Consider the following 23,527-nt stretch of genomic DNA (forward strand, 5'->3'; position numbering starts at 1 on the left):
TTTTATGATTTTTCAATACTATACTATGACTTTTTCGACATACTATACTATGACTTTTTTATGACTTTTTTGACATACTATACTATGACTTTTATGACTTTTTCGACATACTATACTATGACTTTTTTCGACATACTATACTATGACTTTTTTCGACATACTATACTATGACATTTTTCGACATACTATACTATGACTTTTCTATGATTTTTTCGACATTCTATACTATGACTTTTTTCGACATACTATACTATGACTTTTTTCGACATACTATACTACAGACTTTTAGGCATACTATGCTATGACCTTTTTATGATTTTTTCGACATACTATACTATGACTTTTTTATTTTTTGACATACTATACTATGACTTTTTATGACTTTTTTCGACATACTATACTATGACTTTTTTTACTTTTTTCAACATACTATACTATGACTTTTTTATGATTTTCGACATACTTTTTTATGACTTTTTTCAACACTTTTTTATAACTTTTTTGACATACTATACTATGACCTTTTTATGATTTTTCGACATACTATACTATGACTTTTTATTTTTTTCGACATACTATACTATGACTTTTTTAAGATTTTTTTGACATACTATACAATGACTTTTTATGACTTTTTTTGACATACTATACTATGACATTTTTCGACATACTATACTATGACTTTTTTATGATTTTTTCGACATACTATAATATGACATTTCGACATAATATACTATGACTTTTTTTTATAACTTTTTCGACATACTATACTATGACTTTTTTATGATTTTTTCGACATACTATACTATGACTTTTTTCGACATACTATACTATGACCTTTTCGACATACTATACTATGACTTTTTTAATAACTTTTTCGACATACTATACTATAACGTTTTTATGATTTTTTCGACATACCATACTTTGACTTTTTTCGACATACTATACTATGACTTTTTTTCGACATACTATACTATGACTTTTTTATGATTTTTTTCGACATACTATACTATGACTTTTTTATGATTTTTTTCGACATACTATACTATGACCTTTTCAACATACTATACTATGACTTTTTTTATAACTTTTTCGACATACTATACTATGACTTTTCGACATACTATACTATGACTTTTTTATGATTTTTTCGATACACTATACTATGACTTTTTCGACATACTATACTACAACTTTTTTCATAACTTTTTTGACGTACTATACTATGACCTTTTTATGATTTTTCGACATACTATACTATGACTTTTTATTTTTTTCGACATACTATACTATGACTTTTTTAAGATTTTTTTGACATACTATACTATGACTTTTTTCGACATACTATACTATGACTTTTTTATGATTTTTCGACATACTATACTATGACTTTTTTCGACATACTATACTATGACTTTTTCGACATACTATACTATAACTTTTTTATAACATACTTTTTATGATTTTTTCGACATACTATACTATGACTTTTTTATGATTTTTTCGACATACTATACTATGACTTTTTTAAGATTTTTTCGACATACTATACTCTGACTTTTTATGACTTTTTTCGACATACAATACTATGACTTTTTTCGACATACTATACTATGACTTTTTTCATGACTTATTCGACATACTATACTCTGACTTTTTTTACTTTTTTCGACATTCTATACTATGACTTTTTTATGATTTTTTCGACATACTATACTATGACTTTTTTCGACATACTATACTATGACTTTTTTATGATTTTTTCGACATACTATACTATGACTTTTTTCGACATACTATACTATGACTTTTCCGATATACTATACTATACCTTTTTCTATGACTTTTTCGACATACTATACTATGACTTTTTTATGATTTTTCAACATATTCTACTATGACTTTTTTAACATACTACACTATGACTTTTTTATGACTTTTTCGACATACTATACTATGACTTTTTTATGACTTTTTCGACATACTATACTCTGACTTTTCTTACTTTTTTCGACTTACTATACTATGACTTTTTATGATTTTTTCAACATACTATACTATGACTTTTTATGACTTTTTCATTATTTTTTGCAAACTACATACACAAAGTGTTAAGCCTCAAGATGTTTTTCCAAAGATTTAATACTTGTATTTCTGACTTTGTTGTGGGTTGTCAATCACCATCCACATTTTATAAGAAACATTTCACAGCTTTCTTCATGTTCGTCCCATTTTTCTGTGTGAACAGACTTGATACTTAAGACTTGCTTAAAATGAGTTGGGAGTGTGGATGTACACAAGCCGAGCCACCACCACAGACGCAACACAATATTTTTACTGTCTATTAATTATTATGTAAAACAATTACAATGAACATGTAACTCACAGTGATTTTATTTCAGTCAGGCTAAATTGGCTTTGATACCAAAGAAATGTAAAAAATAAAAATAGTACAACAAAGTACATCATTTTACAAATACTCATAATGGAGGTCTGACATATCAGAATAATCAAATAAATCCAAACATGTCACAGTCATAACAAAAATAGAAAAAGTCAATACAGTACATAGAATGCATTAGGAGCTATATTGAAGTGCTTGCTATACCATAGACTTTATAAAATTCTCCTAGAAAAAACTCCCAATACCAATGGAATATCAGGTAATATAAAATGTAAAAAAAGACAACAAAATAAAACATTTGTGGTGTGAGTGTGTGTGCATTCATACAGGTGCAATCCGCATGCAAATCTGCCTCAGTGGGACAAATGATAAAAGCAGCTACAGTCTATAAATTATTCGGTGTCATCAGTTTGACAGCAGCTGTTGACTTGTGAAGGGTGATGTCACTGATAAAAACTGTTTCTTAAAAGCTAGCACAAAACATCTTTACAGAAGAGGATGCACCTTAATGATAAATAGTTTCAGGTATTAAAGAACTGAGGAAGATAAAGGTGAGAAAGGCCACAGGTCCAGACGGCATCAGCTCGAGGCTCCTCAAGTCCTGCGCAGACCAGCTGTGCGGGATAGTGGAGCACGTCTTCAACTTGAGCTTGAAGCTGGGGAGGGTACCACAGCTATGGAAGACGTCCTGCGTGGTACCAATACCAAAGACCCAGAGGGCCAAGGACTTCAGCAGTTTCAGGCCGGTGGCTTTAACATCCCACCTGATGAAGACCCTGGAGAGGCTGGTCCTTGTGCACCTCCGCCCCCTGGTGAGCTCATCTTTGGACCCACTTCAGTTCGCCTACCAATCTGGCATCGGGGTGGATGACGCTGTCATCTACCTGCTACAAAGAGAGAGACTTTCTCACCTGGAAAAGGCTGGAAGCACTGTGAGAGTCATGTTTTTCGACTTCTCCAGTGCCTTCAACACCATCCAGCCTTTGCTTCTGAGGGACAAGCTGGAGCAGACCACCACCTCACTGCATGGATCCTGGACTACCTCACCAACCGTCCACAGTATGTGAGGATACGGGAGTGTGAGTCAGACCTGGTGTCCTGCAGCACGGGGGCCCCACAAGGAACCGTTCTGGCTCCATTCCTCTTCTCCATATACACATCGGACTTCAAACACAACTCTGCTACCTGCCACCTGCAAAAGTTCTCTGATGACTCTGCAATCGTCGGCCTCATCTCCGCCGGTGATGACAGGGAATACAGGGAACTGAACCAGGACTTTATAGGATGGTGCCTGCAGAACCGCCTCCAGATCAACTCTGGTAAAACCAAAGAGCTGGTGGTGGACTTCCTGCTGCTGTCAGGAAGGAAGGACTTTTTTCGACATATTATACTATGACTTTTTTATGATTTTTTCGACATACTATACTATGACTTTTTTCGACATACTATACTATGACTTTTTTATGATTTTTTCGACATACTATACTATGACTTTTTTCGACATACTATACTATGACTTTTTTCGACATACTATACTATGACTTTTTTATAATTTTTTCGACATACTATACTATGACTTTTTTCGACATACTATACTATGACCTTTTCGACATAGTATACTATGACTTTTTTTATAACTTTTTCTATATACTATACTATGACTTTTTTATGATTTTTTCAACATACTATACTATGACTTTTTTTGAAATACTATACTATGACTTTTTTATGATTTTTTCGACATACTATACTATGACTTTATTTTTTTCAACATACTATACTATGACTTTATTTTTTTCAACATACTATACTATGACTTTTTATTTTTTTCAACATACTATACTATGACTTTTTTTGGCATATAATACTATGACTTTTTTATGATTTTTTCAACATACTAAACTATGACTTTTTATTATTTTCGAAATACTATACTATGACTTTTTTATAATTTTTTCCACATACTATACTATACTATGACTTTTGATTTTTTTCAACATACTATACTATGGCTTTTTATTTTTTTCAACATACTATACAATGACTTTTTTGGGCATACTATACTATGACTTTTTTATGATTTTTTCGACATACTATACTATGACTTTTTTCGACATACTATACTATGACTTTTTTATGATTTTTTCGACAATCTATACTATGACTTTTTTCGACATACTATACTATGACTTTTTTCGACATACTATACTATGACTTTTTTATAATTTTTTCGACATACTATACTATGACTTTTTTCGACATACTATACTATGACTTTTTTCGACATACTATACTATGACTTTTTTATAACTTTTTCTACATACTATACTATGACTTTTTTATGATTTTTTTGACATACTATACTATGACTTTTTTCGACATATTATACTATGACTTTTTTATGATTTTTTCGACATACTATGCTATGACCTTTTTCGACATACTATACTATGACTTTTTTCGACATACTATACTATGACTTTTTTATGATTTTTTCGACAATCTATACTATGACTTTTTTCGACATACTATACTATGACTTTTTTCGACATACTATACTATGACCTTTTCGACTTACTATACTATGACTTTTCTTATAACTTTTTCGACATACTATACGACATACTATACTATGACTTTTTATTTTTTTCGACATACTATACTATGACTTTTTTTTATAACTTTTTTGACATACTATACTATGACTTTTTATTTTTTTCGACATACTATACTATGACTTTTTTCAACATACTATACTATGACTTTTTTATGACTTTTTCGACATACTATACTATGACTTTTTATGACTTTTTTCAACATACTATACTATGACTTTTTTCAACATACTATACTATGACTTTTTTATGATTCTTTCGACATACTATACTATGACTTTTTTAAGATTTTTTCGACATACTATACTGTGACTTTTTATCACTTTTTTCGACATACTATACTATGACTTTTTTCGACACACTATGCTATGACTTTTTATGACTTTTTATTTTTTTACTAATACTTTTTTTTTTCGACATACTATACTATGACTTTTTTCGACATACTATACTTTTACTTTTTATTTTTTTCGACATACTATACTATGACTTTTTTCGACATGCTATACTATGACTTTTTTTTTTCCGACATACTATACTATGACTTTTTTATGATTTTTTCGACATACTATACTATGACTTTTTTCGACATGCTATACTATGACTTTTATTTTTTTCCGACATACTATACTATGACTTTTTTTTTCCGACATACTATACTATGACTTTTTTATGATTTTTTCTACATACTATACTATGACTTTTGTTTTTTTTCAACATACTATATTATGACTTTTTATGATTCTTTTCAACATATTATACTAAGACTTCCTTTTACTTTTTAGACACTATACTATGACTTTTGTATGACTTTTTCGACATACTATACTATGACTTCTTTCGACATACTATACTGTGACTTTTTTATGATTTTTTCGACATACTATACTATGACTTTTTTCGACATACTATAGTATGACTTTATTTTTTTCGACATACTATACTATGACTTTTTTATGATTTTTTCAATGTAGTATAATATTACTTTTTTGATATATTATACTATAAAATCTTTCAGTATACTATACTATAACTTTTTAATGACTTTCTTCGACATACTATACCTTGACTTTTTTCGACATACTATACTATGACTTTTTTCGACATACTATACTATGACTTTTTTCGACATACTATGACTTTTTTCAACATACTATAGTATGACTTTTTATTATTTTCGACATACTATACTATGACTTTTTTCGACATACTATACTATGACTTTTTTCGACATACTATCCTATGACTTTTTCTACATACTATAATATAACCTTTTTATGATTTTTTCGACATACTATACTGTGACTTTTTATCACTTTTTTCGACATACTATACTATGACTTTTTTCGACACACTATGCTATGACTTTTTATGACTTTTTATTTTTTTCGACATACTATACTATGACTTTTTTCGACATACTATACTTTTACTTTTTATTTTTTTCGACATACTATACTATGACTTTTTTCGATGATACTATGACTTTTTTTTTTTTTTTTACCGACATACTATACTATGACTTTTTTATAGATTATTTTCGACATACTATACTATGACTTTTTTCGACATGCTATACTATGACTTTTTATTTTTTATACTATGACATACTATACTATGACTTTTTTTTTTTCTACATACTATAATATAACCTTTTTATGATTTTTTCGACATACTATACTATGACTTTTAATTTTTTTCGACATACTATATTATGACTTTTTATGATTCTTTTCAACATATTATACTAAGACTTCCTTTTACTTTTTAGACACTATACTATGACTTTTGTTTGACTTTTTCGACATACTATACTATGACTTCTTTCGACAAACTATACAATGACTTTTTTTTTTCTACATACTATAGTATGACTTTTTATTTTTTTCGACATACTATACTATGACTTTATTTATGACTTTTTCGAAATACTATACTATGACTTTTTTCGACATACTATACTGACTTTTTTATGATTTTTTCGACATACTATACTATGACTTTTTTCGACATAATATACTATGACTTTTTGATGATTTTGTTCGACATACTATACTATGACTTTTTTCGACATACTATACTATGACTTTTAATTTTTTTCGACATACTATACTATGACTTTTTTTTTTTAAAATTCAATGTAGTATAATATTACTTTTTTGATATATTATACTATAAAATCTTTCAGTATACTATACTATAACTTTTTAATGACTTTTTTCGACATACTATACCTTGAATTTTTTCGACATACTATACTATGACTTTTTTCGACATACTATACTATGACTTTTTATTATTTTCGACATATTATACTAAGACTTTTTTATGATCTTTCGACATACTATACTATGACTTTTATTATTTTCAACATACTATACTATGACTTTTTTCGACATACTATACTATGACTTTTTATTATTTTCGACATACTATACTATGACTTTTTTCTACATACTATACTATGATTTTTTTCGACATACTATCCTATGACTTTTTCTACATACTATACTATGACTTTTTCTACATACTATACTATGACTTTTTCTACATACTATACTATAACTTTTTTATGATTTTTTCGACATACTATACTATGACTTTTTTCGACATACTATACTATGACTTTTTTCGACATATTATACTATGACTTTATGACTTTTTTCGACATACTATACTATGACTTTTTTATGATTTTTTTGACATACTATACTATGACTTTATTATGATTTTTTTGACATACTATACTATGACTTTTTTCGACATACTATACTATGACTTTTTTCGACATACTATACTATGACTTTTTTATTATTTTCGACATACTATACTATGACTTTTTTCGACATACTATACTATGACTTTTTTCGACATACTATCCTATGACTTTTTCTACATACTATACTATAACTTTTTTTATGATTTTTTCGACATACTATACTATGACTTTTTATTATTTTCGACATATTATACTAAAACTTTTTTATGATCTTTCGACATACTATACTATGACTTTTTATTTTTTTCAACATACTATACTGACTTTTTTCGACATATTATACTATGACTTTATTTATGATTTTTTCGACATACTATTCTATGACCTTTTTCAACATACTATACTATGACTTTTTTATGATTTTTTTCAATGTAGTATAATATTACTTTTTTGATATATTATACTATAAAATCTTTCATACTATACTATAACTTTTTAATGATTTTTTTCGACATTATACTATGACTTTTTATACTATATACTATAACTTTTTATACTATGACTTTTTTTATTTTCAACATACTATACTATGACATACTATACTATGACTTTTTATTATTTTCGACATATTATACTAAGACTTTTTTATGATCTTTCGACATACTATACTATGACTTTTATTATTTTCAACATACTATACTATGACAACATACTATACTATGACTTTTTATTTTTTCGACATACTATACTATGACTTTTTTCTACATGATACTATTTTTTTTCGACATACTATCCTATGACTTTTTCTACAGACTATACTATGACTTTTTCTATACTATACTATGACTTTTTCTACATACTATACTATAACTTTTTTATGATTTTTTCGACATACTATACTATGACTTTTTTCGACATACTATACTATGACTTTTTTCGACATACTATATATGACTTTTTTCGACTTTATACTATGACTTTTTTATGACTACTATACTATGACTTTTTTATGATTTTTTCGACATACTATACTATGACTTTATTTTGTTCGACATACTATACTATGACTTTTTTGACATACTATACTATGACTTTTTTCGACATACTATACTATGACTTTTTTTGTTCGACATACTATACTATGACTTTTTATTATTTTTTTTTCGACATACTATACTATGACTTTTTTCGACATACTATACTATGACTTTTTTCGACATACTATCCTATGACTTTTTCTACATACTATACTATAACTTTTTTTATGATTTTTTCGACATACTATACTATGACTTTTTATTATTTTCGACATATTATACTAAAACTTTTTTATGATCTTTCGACATACTATACTATGACTTTTTATTTTTTTCAACATACTATACTGACTTTTTTTTTCGACATATTATACTATGACTTTATTTATGATTTTTTCGACATACTATTCTATGACTTTTTTCAACATACTATACTATGACTTTTTTATGATTTTTTTCAATGTAGTATAATTACTTTTTTGATATATTATACTATAAAATCTTTCAGTATACTATACTATAACTTTTTAATGATTTTTTTCTACTATACTATGACTATATCTTTCGACATTATACTATAAAATCTTTCAGTATACTATACTATAACTTTTTAATGATTTTTTTCGACATACTATACTATGACTTTTTATTATTTTCGACATATTATACTAAGACTTTTTTATGACTTTATACTATACTATGACTTTTATTATTTTCAACATACTATACTATGACTTTTTTTTGTTCGATTATACTATGACTTTATGACTTTTTCGACATACTATACTATGACTTTATTTTGTTCGACATCCTATGACTTTTTCGACATACTATACTATGACTTTTTTCGACATACTATACTATGACTTTTTATGACTTTTTGCAAACTACATACACAAAGTGTTAAGCCTCAAGATGTTTTTCCAAAGATTTAATACTTATATTTCTGACTTTGTTGTGGCTTGTCAATCATCATCATCCACATTTTATGAGAAACATTTCACAGCTGTGAATAATCCGTCCGTTTACTTTGTTTATGTTTGTCCCATTTTTCTGTGTGAACAGACTTGATACTTAAGACTTGCTTAAAATGAGTTGGGAGTGTGGATGTACACAAGCCGAGCCACCACCACAGACGCAACACAATACTTTTACTGTCTATTAATTATTATGTAAAACAATTACAATGAACATGTAATTCAAAGTGATTTTATTTCAGTCAGGCTAAATTGGCTTTGATACCAAAGAAATGTAAAAAATAAAAATAGTACAACAAAGTACATCATTTTACAAATACTCATAATGGAGGTCTGACATATCAGAATAATCAAATAAATCCAAACATGTCACAGTCATAACAAAAATAGAAAAAGTCAATACAGTACATAGAATGCATTAGGAGCTATATTGAAGTGTTTGCTATACCATAGACTTTACAAAATTCTACTAGAAAAAACTCCCAATACCAATGGAATATCAGGTAATATAAAATGTAAAAAAAAAAAAGACAACAAAAAAAACATTTGTGGTGTGAGTGTGTGTGCATTCATACAGGTGCAATCCGCATGCAAATCTGCCTCAGTGTGACAAATGATAAAAGCAGCTACAGTCTATAAATTATTCGGTGTCATCAGTTTGACAGCAGCTGTTGACTTGTGAAGGGTGATGTCACTGATAAAAACTGTTTCTTAAAAGCTAGCACAAAACATCTTTAAAGAAGAGGATGCACCTTAATGATTACTAGTTTCATGTATTGGTCAGTTTCTTCAGGAAAAAAAAAAGCATTATCTGACTAATCAAAAGCAATTTTTTTTCAAAATAAGACAATGTTAACTCTGTCTGATGGAGAAATAACATGAAGACAGGCATTTCACAAAATGTTTCTGTCTCATCGTGAGTCCAAATTATTAACAACCTACTAATATGCTCTGTTGTATAGTGTTTGGTTAAAGTAACTGATCCAACCAGTAACAGAATCAAAGATGAAAAGTTGGTATTGGTTCAACTCTAGAGAAGCAAGGCCAAAGGTTTTGTGCTAACAGCTTAACGAGTCAAAGCCAAAGATTTTTGTGGGGAAAAAATTAAGACTTTTTTTTAACCATCTTTGACCCACTGATTTAAAATGAAACAAAGATGGTTGACGTGGTTATGATAAACTCCATGGGTCAATGTTGCGTGTATTTCTTGTGATGATGGACCTTGGCACTGACAGGCTCCCCTCAGGGTTACCTCTTTAAAAGATTAACGCTCCAATGGATCAGACAAAAGTACACAAACAAATGCCACTACAAAAGTCCACTAGTAACCATAACAATAACAATAGTAGTAATAATAATTATTATTATATTCCCCGACCGTATAAGTGGTAATTTTTTTTTTTCTTTCTTTCTCCCACATTCAGGGAGTAAAAATAGATAATTTGGCAGAAAAAAAACTGTGTTGTCTCAACAGTCCACACTGTGTCTTTGAGTGTTAAAGCGTGCAGACAATTAGCTGTGATGCTAATCCGTTGGCTCCTGGGAGCTCCCATGAAGACAGCGGTTGCTGTGGTTACTGCATGCTCTCTTTCTCTGTATCTAGTGTGTGTAACAGTCCAGAAGAGAGTGTGTCTATACTGTATATACTCACAATATGTATGTGTTTGATGGCAAGCCGCAGGGGTTTTGCAGGCAGGTTGGTAGTGATAGTTTGATTCCCATGTTGACTGATCCCCCCACTGTAACTGGAGATATTATGACTTTTAAAGCTGATCTGCGATCTTGCTCAGCTACATCTGGACAGAACCTGGTGCTCTGGACTGAGAGGAGGTCTGATGTTTCCATCGGGGCAGGACATGTTGATATGATGTCACTCAGGGGTGGAGCTCTGGTTCTGCTGGTATATGGAGGCTTTGTCCTTCAACAGAACCAGGCACAGGTGGCAGCTCCAGCTCCCTGTACAATATATAAAACACAGTGAGTCTAGGTTCATTCCTAAACACAGACTTAACCAATACATATATTCTCACAGGGATGCTTGACTGTTGGTGTATTTTTACACCTGTGGAACAAATCATGATAACTTTGATCAATACTCGATTTTTTAACAGAGCTGAAAGCATCATAATGTAACTGAATGGAACCTCTGTATGTTAGCTTTGTTACTTCATAGCACGGTGCTGCCAAATTTACTAGCTCTGCTCCTGTCGATTTCAACATTGATTTGTTGTTCACAATGTAGTATTATTCAATTGGGAGTAAGACTTTATTTTACACTGTTATGGTTACACTGTAAAATTAATCAGCGGGTTCACATGCATGCCAAACCATGAGGGGGGATCCATAGGCAACACAGTTCAACAGATTAAAGTCTGTTACACCGCTACTATCAAGCCCCCCAAAAAAATTATGAAGACAACCGTCAAATGAAATGATTAAATAATACAAGAACAGATCAGACCAGATAGGTTGGGGATGCCATGAAGGCGACCTTGGATATATACTGTGAGAAGTAACCAAGTATCATTCAACCAAGTGATGATATCAGGGATGTATAACAACATGTCCTTCGAGGCTGTTAACTTCTGCAGTATTAGCTTACCCTCTGGTGGTTCAGTCATGGGGGGACTTAGACAGTACATGTGGTAGCCTCGGTCACAGTCATCACAGAACAGCAGTTGGTCCTACAAAAACACAACATCATGTTCAGTCTACTGATTAGACAGAAAGAAAATCAGACAAGCAGAGAAAGGGAAACAGTTGTGTTGATGAAGAAGACTCCAGCTGATAGCTGCAGTGTTAGTGACACTTAACAATTTTAAATGCAATTTTATTCTTAGATGTAGTTATTTCATTTTAACTTAGAATAACTCAATTCATTATATACGAGAAGTCTGATGTACAATTTAGGGTGCCGTTTTTCAATGAGAATGAGAATTCTCTTGTAGTAGCAGATCCAACTTGTCTGAGGCACATGTATTTCTCTTGACAACCAACTTGCTGTAATCTTGTTGCAGGCTTTGCTCGATGTTTGACATTCACATTCTTTGAAGATATAGGCATTTGACTCAATGGGGGCAAATTTTGGATTGATGAATGCAAACAAAAACAGGTGAAACAACTTCTTACTTTGTTTCATGAGCTGCTGTAAAATGGGGGAAATGTGTGTGTGTGTGTGTGTGTGTGTGTGTGTGTGTGTGTGTGTGTGTGTGTGTGTATATATATATTTATTTAATAAATATATAAATAAATATATTTATTTATTTATTTTATATATATATATATAAATATTTATATAAATAAATAACCTACATCATTCATCATTCTCTGAGGTGCCACAAACGTTGCAGCACTTGCACTCTATGCACTGCCAGCGGTAGGTCTTTACTGCAGCCATCATCACTGGTGTGAACTGAAGGCATGTTGGGTGGCCTGCAGGAAGGAGAGGATATGGGAGAAATGTTGTCAGGGAAGATGCAAGAATAGAAAACTTGACAGGCATAGCAACAGTAACTACGGGGCATTTAGCGAACAGTCAATTGGTAATGAAAGAGACATTTCAAGTTCATACCTGAGCGTCCACAGTCTGAGCAGGACACCAGCCCTTCTGATTGGCCAGTCTTCTGGTTTAAAGTGGAGTCTCCCAGACAGAAGTCACAGTAATCGTTGGGCAGTGCCAGACCATTGGGACCCTTCTTAGTTGCTGAGAGGAGAATGAGTGAAGAAACCATTCAGTGCACATTAAAACACTCTAAATTGAGTTATTAAGGAGGATGAACTAAATGGGAGAATCTGGGAGAACTATCTTCTCCCAGATGAACATGTTGCTGTTGGTCTAACGGTAGTAAAATACAGTTTATAAATGAAATACTTTAAACTTTAAAACACAGTTTTACAAAGTTGTTCATGCCGCATCAGACAAACACCACCTCTCTATCTTGGTAACTGTTTGATGATGTATCTAACTCATGATCTAAACAAATGAATGAGTGACAACTGACAAAACGCACTTGTTGATTGGATTTGCTAACACGCTGTCGCGTGCACAAAAAAAAAAAACAGAAATGCGATGGATATGTTGGAGGGGGAAAGGGAAAAAAATGAATGAAATGCTTTTGAAAAAAGCCAGGAATCCCAACTGTGCAAGCAATCAGTTGGGAACACTGAGTCTAATCCCAAATTTGGGATTTAAAAACATGAAAATCAAAAAATTATAAGAGTGTTTAAAAAAAAAAAAAAAAAAAAAAATGAGAGAGAGACTTCCCTTGTACAAACACACACATGCTACATGGCATGCAACCAAACCTCCCTTCCCTCTCTCTCTGTCTCTCTCTCAGCACTAGAGTGTGACTCACTCTTCTGCTCCTCAGGCTGGCGAGGAGTGGGTGGTGCCTCGATCTCCTCGCGGTCCTCGCCCTCCTCCTCGGCCAGGTGAGAGTGTGTATAGTGGTAGCTCAGGCCAGGTCGGTTCTTGTAGCGCTTTCCACAGACTGACACACACACACGGTCATAAAGAAGTGTTAAAGTGATGGCGGCTAATGCTAACCACCGTCCAAAAAGGCCCAGATGGAACCACAAAACTATACCGTACATCACCCGACAACCGGCTTTATTTTATTTTCAGATTGTTAATATTTGGCTGACGCGCTAGTAGGAAAGTCATACAGCAGAGGGGAAATTTTGCACAGTAAGATGTGGCCAGCAAGAAGTTACAGAGCACACACGGAGCAGCATATCAGAATAAAAAAAAAAAAGGAAAAAAGGAAAATCGCATTTGGAATCGCATTTCTATCTTGTCAAATTTAAGTTCCAGGTGGGGTCTTTCAGATCACACCATAAATGGCTGCAGGCCTGTTTTTGTCTCTCAGGAGAAAAAGCAAAAGCCTCTCTTGCTGACATGCATGACAAAACACATGGACCTTGCAAAGGAAGCTTCTACTCACTGTCGCAAGCGTAGGGTTTGTCCCTCTCCTCCAGCGCTGCAGCCGCAGCCTCCTGTTTTTTCTTTCCATTCTTGTCACTGCGCCCCTATAGAACCCATTTAACAGTTGACACATTGTACACTCCGGAAACATCAATTCCACGGGGAACTGACTGCAGAAGAAGAACAGGCACTTACCTTGGACTTGCTCTTGCCTCGTCGCTTCGGGGTCTCATCCTCAAAGTCATCATCATCGAGGTCGTCCAAGTAGTCGTCGTGGTCCAGGACTCTCTGTAGTGAGAAGGTCTGGATTAGATCTCACTTTATTGAATTTATGAACTCTTCCTTATTTTACTTTCCTTACATTAAGAGTTGCTTGGGAAGAACTTGCATCAAAGTTGTTTCACTGTTTCTTCCATTTCTGTCATTCATATTGACATCAATGTTAACTATGTAAAATAAGACAGACATGATTGGGAGAAGAATTCCATCCTGCCTTGGGACTGACTTTCTGAAATAAGGTTCTTTACTAACTAACAAAGAAAATGAAACAAAACTTTAGGACTACCAGACTCATCTAAAACCAGACAATTGTAATACAATCTAAATCCATCCCTGTCCTTTGTCCTGTGCTCTAGCAACAACATCATCGTACAAGAATTTCCTTAAAGAATGAAATCCTTTAAGAGTTGCTCAATGTTTGTTTTATCCATAAGTTGTACTGAATATCAGTTGCATTGGCAGAAAAAAGGAGTGTTTAGCCAGCTTTGAGCTTCACCTTGCGAACACGCCCAGAGGACGTGTGAGTGGTTGCCGAGGTGGCAGCAGGCTCCACAGCTGCCGAGTCTTCCTCAGGGCCTCGAACGTCCGACACTCCGCTCCTCCTGTCAAGGGGCTCCCCCTTCAGTAGGGCCTCCAGACTGCTGCCATCCACTGCCCCCAATGCTTCACGCTTAAGGCCAAGCTCCAAATCTGCTATACACACCGAGCAAAACGGTGCAATGACATGACATGAACACCGAATCAGAGAGACGCACAAACATACCCACATTAATTAACAGAACAGGACCTTCTACCTGCTACAATTAAATATGAACAGATATTTATTAAATATATTTACTAAATATTACTGGTAAAATCCTACGAGGATGAATGAACCCAACATGAATGTTATTGTGATGGGAGACAAGATGTTCCACCAAAAGTGATACCTGCTTTGAGAGGGGGGAAGGCCAAGCGGGGGTCCTCAGGGGGATGAGAACGGCGTTTCTTCCTCCAACGACGGGCTGGGTAAGTGTACAGCTGCCCCGGAGCTACACCTGATGAGACACAGAAGAGCACATATAGAAGAACCAGCAGGAGGAGTATGTTTTGGTGTGATCTGTGGCACTTACCCTAACTCTGAAAATAAAAGGACTTTTTATGTTTTGAAAGGTTTGTTTTTGTAAAGATAGCATGCTTTACAGATTATTTGTAAAACGATTTGATTATATCATCCGCACTCATTATATACCTGCACTCCGGTGTCTCTTCTCCATCCAGATGTAACAGTTGGACTGGGCTACACCAGTCTGAGAATCCAGGAAAGGCATTAGGATGCTGCGCTCAGCGCACAAACGAGCGTTGTAACTATGACACTGCTCCATGGCATCTCTGTAATACTGCTCTCCCAGTCTGAAATGAGAAAGTTGAACAAGGATAGGTCAGATAACACAGATCAGGATAGACTGTTAATAATCATTGATGGATAAATATTGCAAATTAAGCTATGTAATGTAATCAAGATGCATTTGTAACTGTGTATGCATTCTCACAAATATGCAATCCAAACTACTGTTGTACTTTTCAATCTTAAAATAGCCTTGTTGTGTTCAAGTTTAATTCTGAATCCTCCTACATAGATTTCTTTGCTTTGGTTTATTTAAATAAAACACTACATACAAAGATAACAATCCCTTGAATTTGAGAACCAAAGTTCATTATGATCACGTGAAGAGTAGTTGACAATTTACTAGTCACGTACTGTTTTTTTCTGTAGCCCTGAAATGCATCAAATTCAAGACAGTTTTCCCCCCATAAAGACCACCGTGTGTTTTTAAGGAATAATGACCAAGGCATTTACTTAGTGAGACATTTTTCAGTTGAGAAAAAATAAACTTTGAATTGCCCTCTGGACAATCAAATACGTAACACTGTTTTTACTTTAATAAATATCTTTCCAACCATTTTTTGTTACAAATCTGCCAACATACAAACAGATACTTATACTTATATAGATGCAATAATAATATCAGCCTGGGCAACACTATACCTATGTGAAAAGGGATACATTCGCAATAAAACTTATGTTCACATTTAAAACACATTTTCTTGAATGTACAGTACCAGTCAAAAGTTTGGACACACCTTCTCATTCAATGGTTTTTCTTTATCTTTATTTTTTTCTACATTGTAGATTAATATTGAAGACATCCAAACTATGAAGGAACACATATGGAATTATGTGGTAAACAAACAAATGCTCAACAAACCAGAATATGTTTTGTATTTTAGATTCTTCAAAGTAGTTGAATGAGAAGGTGTGTCCAAACTTTTGACTGGTACTGTATGTGTCGCAGTAACCTAAACTTTGAATATGTGATCACACACATTGGCTTTTGTAAAAATGCACCGGATCATCTCCATGTTCTCAGGGCACGAGTGTATCGTGATATAAACTAACATTATACGGGATTTGGTAAGGGCTTTCTTTGCTATTGAAATTGCAAAAGAATGAATGGGGGACGAATGCAGTTTGAATGGTAAAAGGCTGAGATACACATGAGGAGTGCCACACCAGTAGGCTATAAACATGGGTGATTTCAACACATTGACACAGCTAACATTGAAGTGAACATTTGACTTATAGAAAAACGTGGATGAGAACATTTAACCGTGTGAAAGGTCTCCTTAGTGTGTTACACTAACACAATGTTAAGCTGGGGAACAAAGAAAAACACCACAGTGCAATCACTATAAAAGGCTTTTCTGGTTACTTTGTTTGCATGTTGTAGCATAAATCTTGACTCTCACTTCAACCACATGGATTTGTCTTTGATATTTTTAGCATTTAACATTCCCACAAGTATAACACGGCAGCCATTTTCGTGGTAACGTAACCAGACTGAACAACCACCACGGTGCACGAGTGTGTCTCGCTCCTCACAAACACAGGGTTTGTTCTCGGAAATCTGTCGCATTGTAACAACCAGCCTGCTCACATACTGATGATCCGACTGTTACCATATCTCCACATGCATCACCAGCAGACCAAGCCTGGCTTCACCACAGTGTGCACCAGTAAGGATGGAGGGATGTCAGAACAAAAGGTTGATTGTTAGCGAGCCTTTCGTCACAACAAAGCCCCCGCCAAGCTTACAGGTTTCTGCTAAATGAACTCTGTCGTTCACCTGCAGGCAGCTGGCTATCAACAGTTATATTACATTGTACCTTAACCCCCCCTGTGGCTGTGTTAGAGGGGAGAGGTGCCTAACACACAGCTCACAATGGGCTCGCCTCATTTAGATCTGCTAACAAGCTAACCAGCTAGCATTAGCTCAGTGGGTAACGTTACTCTCTCGGGACAAATACTGTGCTGAAGACTAACGAGGCGGGTTTCAACGTCACAGCTTAAATCATTCTGTAGCCACGTGGTTATTCATAAACTATACATTCAACTCTGTCTGGCCACTCGTTTTATTCTCACAACAAATAAAGGTAAACTTACACTTTCACAACACTGTCGACGGCCGCCGCCATGTTTGCTTATTGCGGTTGTGGGAAGTGCCACTGCGCATGCGCCTGGACGTGAGCGGCCGTTACCGCCTCCTACGGCGACAGACAGGAAGTGCACTTTAAAAAAAAATCAGCAGTGACGTCACTTTCACCGATAATAAGATGATTATTTTACAGCTCGTAGTTCACCTCCTAATCGACTTCTCTCTTTCATTAAAATCTCTTAACTTCTACTTTTCAGACATAAGGCCCAAACTTGCTGAAAGTTGTAATTGATGCACTCCAGGTATCTGATTTCAGTTGCCAACGCCGCAGGAAAGGCAGTATTTTATGAAAAGGTCCACATGATTGTATATTACAGATACCCCTTAATCTGTTTTCAAACAATAGGTGTACTACAAAACTCCTGCTTCAGATGCTTTCAGTGCTATTGGGCCTATATGATTGCTCAGTCAGAGACAAAAAAACAAACAATCCAATTAATTACATTACATTACATTACAGTCATTTTGCAGACGCTTTTATCCAAAGCGACTTACAATAAGTGTATCAACATAGGTATTCAAGAGAACTACTAGTCACCAGAAGTCATAAGTGCATCTCCTTTCTTAAACAAGCATCTAAGAGCATAAACCAGAGCAAAAGTACAGTGCAGAAACAAACTAATATGAATACAATAAGTGCAACAAACTAATACGAATACAATAAGTGCAACAAACTAATATGAATACAATAAGTGCTAATTCAAAATTTTTACTAACATAGTCAATGCTGGATTACCAATCTGCCAAAGCGGGCAACTGCACAGGGAACCACATCATCAGGGGCCCCAAAAGTACAGATTCACTGTTTGTCAGTTGTTGTTGTTGTTGTTGGTTATTTGAATACTTTTAAAGTTGTAAGGGAATGTGCCCCACTAAATAACAATATCATCTTGGTCCCTAGCTCTAGACAATACATCAAAATGTGGTCACGATGTGATGCCAGGTTTAACTGTTTTATTTCCTATTTTATTGTTGGTCATTGGTGCTTTTTATACTTATTTATATAATATTTATAATAACACTTATCTTCCTCTACTTGTGAACATAACAGTTGTGTCTATCTTTACCGTTATCTGTCCATAGCTGTCCTTGTCCTTAGCTGTTATTTCTATTTCTGAGTCAAACATTAGTGCATTCACAGTAGGCTTTAGGCAGCAGTCAGGTTTGCATTGATGTATCTGACATTATTTCCTGCATATTGAAAGATGTCTTGTCTTTGAAAAGTTGATGATGGATAACTGAAGGATAAACATGTCTTCAGATTCATAAATAGTAGTTATTAATTGTTTTTCCTCATAATTGTATAGACATGCTTTCATCGGGGAGCAGCTAGATATTAAACATATGTCATAGCTCCGTTGACTCTTATCAAGTACCCAGAGATAGACTCACCTCCAGCTCTAAGAAGGGTTCCTGATGGATCATGTGAGAGACAGACGAACAGACAGAGAGAGAGACAGACAAACAGAGAAGACTCCTCTCTTCTCTGTTTGTCTGTCTCTCTCTCTGTCTGTTCGTCTGTGAGTTGAGGAAGACAGTCCTGGATGAAAATATTTTAATTCACACAGACAGTCGACCTGACGCTCAGCAGACTGGTGAGTAAAATCAAAGTCAACAGAATGCTACAACTGCTTCTTTCTTAATTTGAATTTGCAGCTTAATTTAGACGTTAAAACATGAATCGAACTATGTTTGGTTGCTAATGTTTGCAAACAGTAATCTGTCTGTGATAGGCTACAGGACGTTTACTGAGCACAACCCAGCGAGCAGTGCTGGAATCAAACTGTATAATGTTAATTGTGAGGTTACGTTAGGCTACGTTTATTGGGATTGATGCATTTTGTGCTACTTTGTATTATTCTGCAAATATTGTTACGTTACTTAACACTATTTTACAGTAATAGTTAGGCCTACTACTTTACAGATTTTAAAAGGTGAAATATCCAGGTCTGATGCTGGACCCTGGTCTTAAATTTGACAAACATGTTTAAAAAACAGTCAATCTGTACACATTGACACTAATCAATTATATATATAAATGCCAAGTGTTGACATGGCCAGGCCCCATGGTGCGACCGTTACAGGCCCCTGAAAAAATATGCCACATAGTTTTATATTTGTTATTTTAAAGGCCCTTCTAGGGACGAGCATTGGAAGTTAGCAGTAGCTAAAAATGCGGTGATACACTGCATTGGACGGTATAAAGGTACATTGAATTACTCAACAGAATATAAAAAAGCTAGTTGCACCTCGACTAACTACATCTTTCAGAGGCTGTTATGGCTACATGGTAACACCATAAGGGGCAAGAAGGAGTATTTTTTACTTTAGCTAGTTTTCTGTTACATACAAAGTTAATTCAGGACTGTATGGGAAAATCCAGAGGAAAAAGTAGGCGTTTTGAGCAATGCTCCTAAAGATTTTAGTTCCAACACGGGCCAAATTAAGTGTATAAATTAAACATTATGATTAATTTCATTGATTGTCCCCCAAATTAATTAACCATTCAAATCCTTTGTAAAGTCCTCCTTCTTCTGGAAACTGTCTTCTGATGGCGGATACAACATATGACGATACTTTTTTTAATGTGCCAGAGGCCCAGCAGACAACCTGCCTGTCAGCTGTGTAGCAGATTAAATATCAGTTACTGTTAATAGCCTTATTCGTAACACCATCAGAAAGTGTGACCTAGTAGCTTGATGTGTCAAATTCGTTTTTAAAGGTGGACATATGACTCGAGATGTTACTGTAGTGATTTACCGATAATAAAAGTAACCTTGAGTTAGGCTTTTAAACTATTATATTCCGGTTTCAAGGATCTGCAGAGAGGCTTTGAAGAGGAAAGAAGATAAAGCCTTTTTTAGGTTTGGTTATCAGTACTTAAGTCCTGCTGGTTTTCATTCCAGCAGCCAGAAAAAAAGAGATTTATGGACTCTGCAACTCGACCTGCAGCCAACTGAAAGCTCATGAAAAGAAGAATCTTTCCAACAAATGAACAAACAAGACAGGAACATCAAAATTGTTTGTACATCAGTTTTGTCATTCAAGCTTACAGATGGTAAAACAGAATAGATTCATAGAATAAAACTATATTAGATTACACAACAAGGCTGACTGGTTGGCGTGATGATGTTTTGTAGACTAATTTAGCCACTTGTTTGCAACTGCCTTTTTAAAGACAGATTAAAGCTTCAGAGTTCACAAAAGGGGTATTTATGCATTTAACATATTTTATATCAGAACAAAGGAAAACTTTGATCAAAGGAACCCGAAGTAGATAAATACTAACACATTTCCGGGTTAATGGAGTCATTCCTGCTCAACTGTATGATGATCTACATGTGAGTCACTCGAGGATTCGTAATGTAATGTGTACTTGTCAATTTACTTTTTGTGATATTATTTGTATTTATATAATTTTGTAATATTTCACAGAATTTCTAAAGGTAAAAATTGGCAAAATATACCTAATTATATCAATGAGGGTATACTCAAAATGAGGAAATGCCTCCTTAGCTACACCTTACAAAGCTGAAAGACTGGAAATGAACACAGATGACTGGTTTCATAAAGAATTGCGAATAAGGAAATGTGAGCATGCCATCAAGATAAACTAAGATCGTTAACCTGGTAAATATCACCTGGTAAACCAAAGATGTATTATAAGAACTGGACACCAGAACCCCAAGATGGCACCTATTAAGGCCAATCAGAATTACTTGTTTGGCACATACACTAAAAGAATTTTCCAGCCTCTGGGTTTAGTAATGTTTCTTCTGCTAGATCCGCCTGAGGGTTTCTGCTAAGCCCATTGAATTTACATTGTAAAGCAATCTCGTTCTCTCTCCCACATCGTAAAAATACCAACCGCATCAAACTACAATGTAAACCCTTCCGTAGCATTAGTAGATGTTAAGCGCATGTAGACGTAGTATAAAGTGTATGAACGAAAAATTGGACGCAATGCTCAGCAGCTTCACCGTAAGGTCTCGCTATAAAGCCATGGCTTAAACATTTTAACAATGTCAGTGCATGCATTTCAGCATTTAGACATGAGCATTTAGATAAAAACACTGATGTGTATAGCCTCACAGAGCTGCTGGCATAGCTGAAGACTCAGTTTTAAACTCAATTTAAGGATGTTTTTTTCTTAACTATAGTTCAGTCAACAATTTGTTTTTTTTTGCTTATTTAGCCTTGAATACTAATAGTAGTTATAGAAAGATTCTTGCAATTTAAAAGCAAGTTTTCACGGTCTTAAAGACAGGAATGCTAGATTCAGGAGAATGGACCTAATCGGACCTAGGCATTCTAGCACCTGTCTGTGTTGTTGCTGGCAGATTCACTTTGTGGTGTTTTGACTGCTGATGAATGTCATGCAGGAGTGCAGCTCAGAGGCTTCCCATAATACCAGGAGAGTACAGGGAGAAGGCACATATTTGTTGATCTTGCTGTCGTTATCAGGCTCACTAGTCCAGACAAGGCTAAATATTGGCGGATAAGAGAGGGAGCATGGCTTAGGTACAGCATTTTGATTGAAAGCTATATGTGACACACATTATGTTAAAGCCACTATGTGTTCAAGTCGCAGTATCGAAAAAGATGTTGTCCAGTCAAACACGAAAATTTCCACTGCAGATTGGGGATGTGAAACTATGCAGTGTTTCACAAAAAGGCAATGATTAAAGAAAAATCTGAACATTAAACATGAAATTAAATTTCTACCTAGTATACAATCCACACTTGTGTAGCAGCTGTTAGATGGTCCATCAAAGGCCAAAGAAAATCAGCAGGTGTCTAGCAAGACATGGTTACTTGGCTTCGGCTATTCAACAAACTGCGTTATTAGTTTATGTATTCAGAGTTTATGAGTTATTTTATTGAAAGTTTTATTTATTATATGTAATGAAATGAATGTATGAATGAATGAATGCAAAATTTAAAAAAATGTAAAACAACTATTGTATGGGGCGGCTGTGGCACATGAGGTAGAGCGCTTGTCCCGTAACCACAAGGTTGGTGGTTCAAACTCC

General features: G+C 34.1%; 1 protein-coding gene across 1 annotated transcript; it reads right to left on the minus strand.

Annotated features, from left to right (window-relative positions):
* Nucleotides 1–9,991: 9,991 nt before the first annotated feature.
* On the minus strand, nucleotides 9,992–18,511 carry LOC129089955 (zinc finger protein ubi-d4-like). Its single transcript, XM_054597390.1, has 11 exons — nucleotides 18,443–18,511; nucleotides 16,190–16,350; nucleotides 15,888–15,995; nucleotides 15,455–15,651; nucleotides 14,875–14,967; nucleotides 14,699–14,783; nucleotides 14,111–14,245; nucleotides 13,327–13,458; nucleotides 13,073–13,187; nucleotides 12,358–12,437; nucleotides 9,992–11,711 (listed from the first exon to the last, which is right to left on the minus strand). The coding sequence occupies exons 1-11, from the start codon at nucleotides 18,472–18,474 to the stop codon at nucleotides 11,626–11,628; spliced, it is 1,224 nt and encodes a 407-aa protein (XP_054453365.1). The 5' UTR covers nucleotides 18,475–18,511; the 3' UTR covers nucleotides 9,992–11,625.
* Between the last annotated feature and the right edge of the window lie 5,016 nt (nucleotides 18,512–23,527).

Source organism: Anoplopoma fimbria, chromosome 4 (assembly GCF_027596085.1).
Source record: "Anoplopoma fimbria isolate UVic2021 breed Golden Eagle Sablefish chromosome 4, Afim_UVic_2022, whole genome shotgun sequence".
Lineage (NCBI taxonomy): Eukaryota > Metazoa > Chordata > Actinopteri > Perciformes > Anoplopomatidae > Anoplopoma > Anoplopoma fimbria.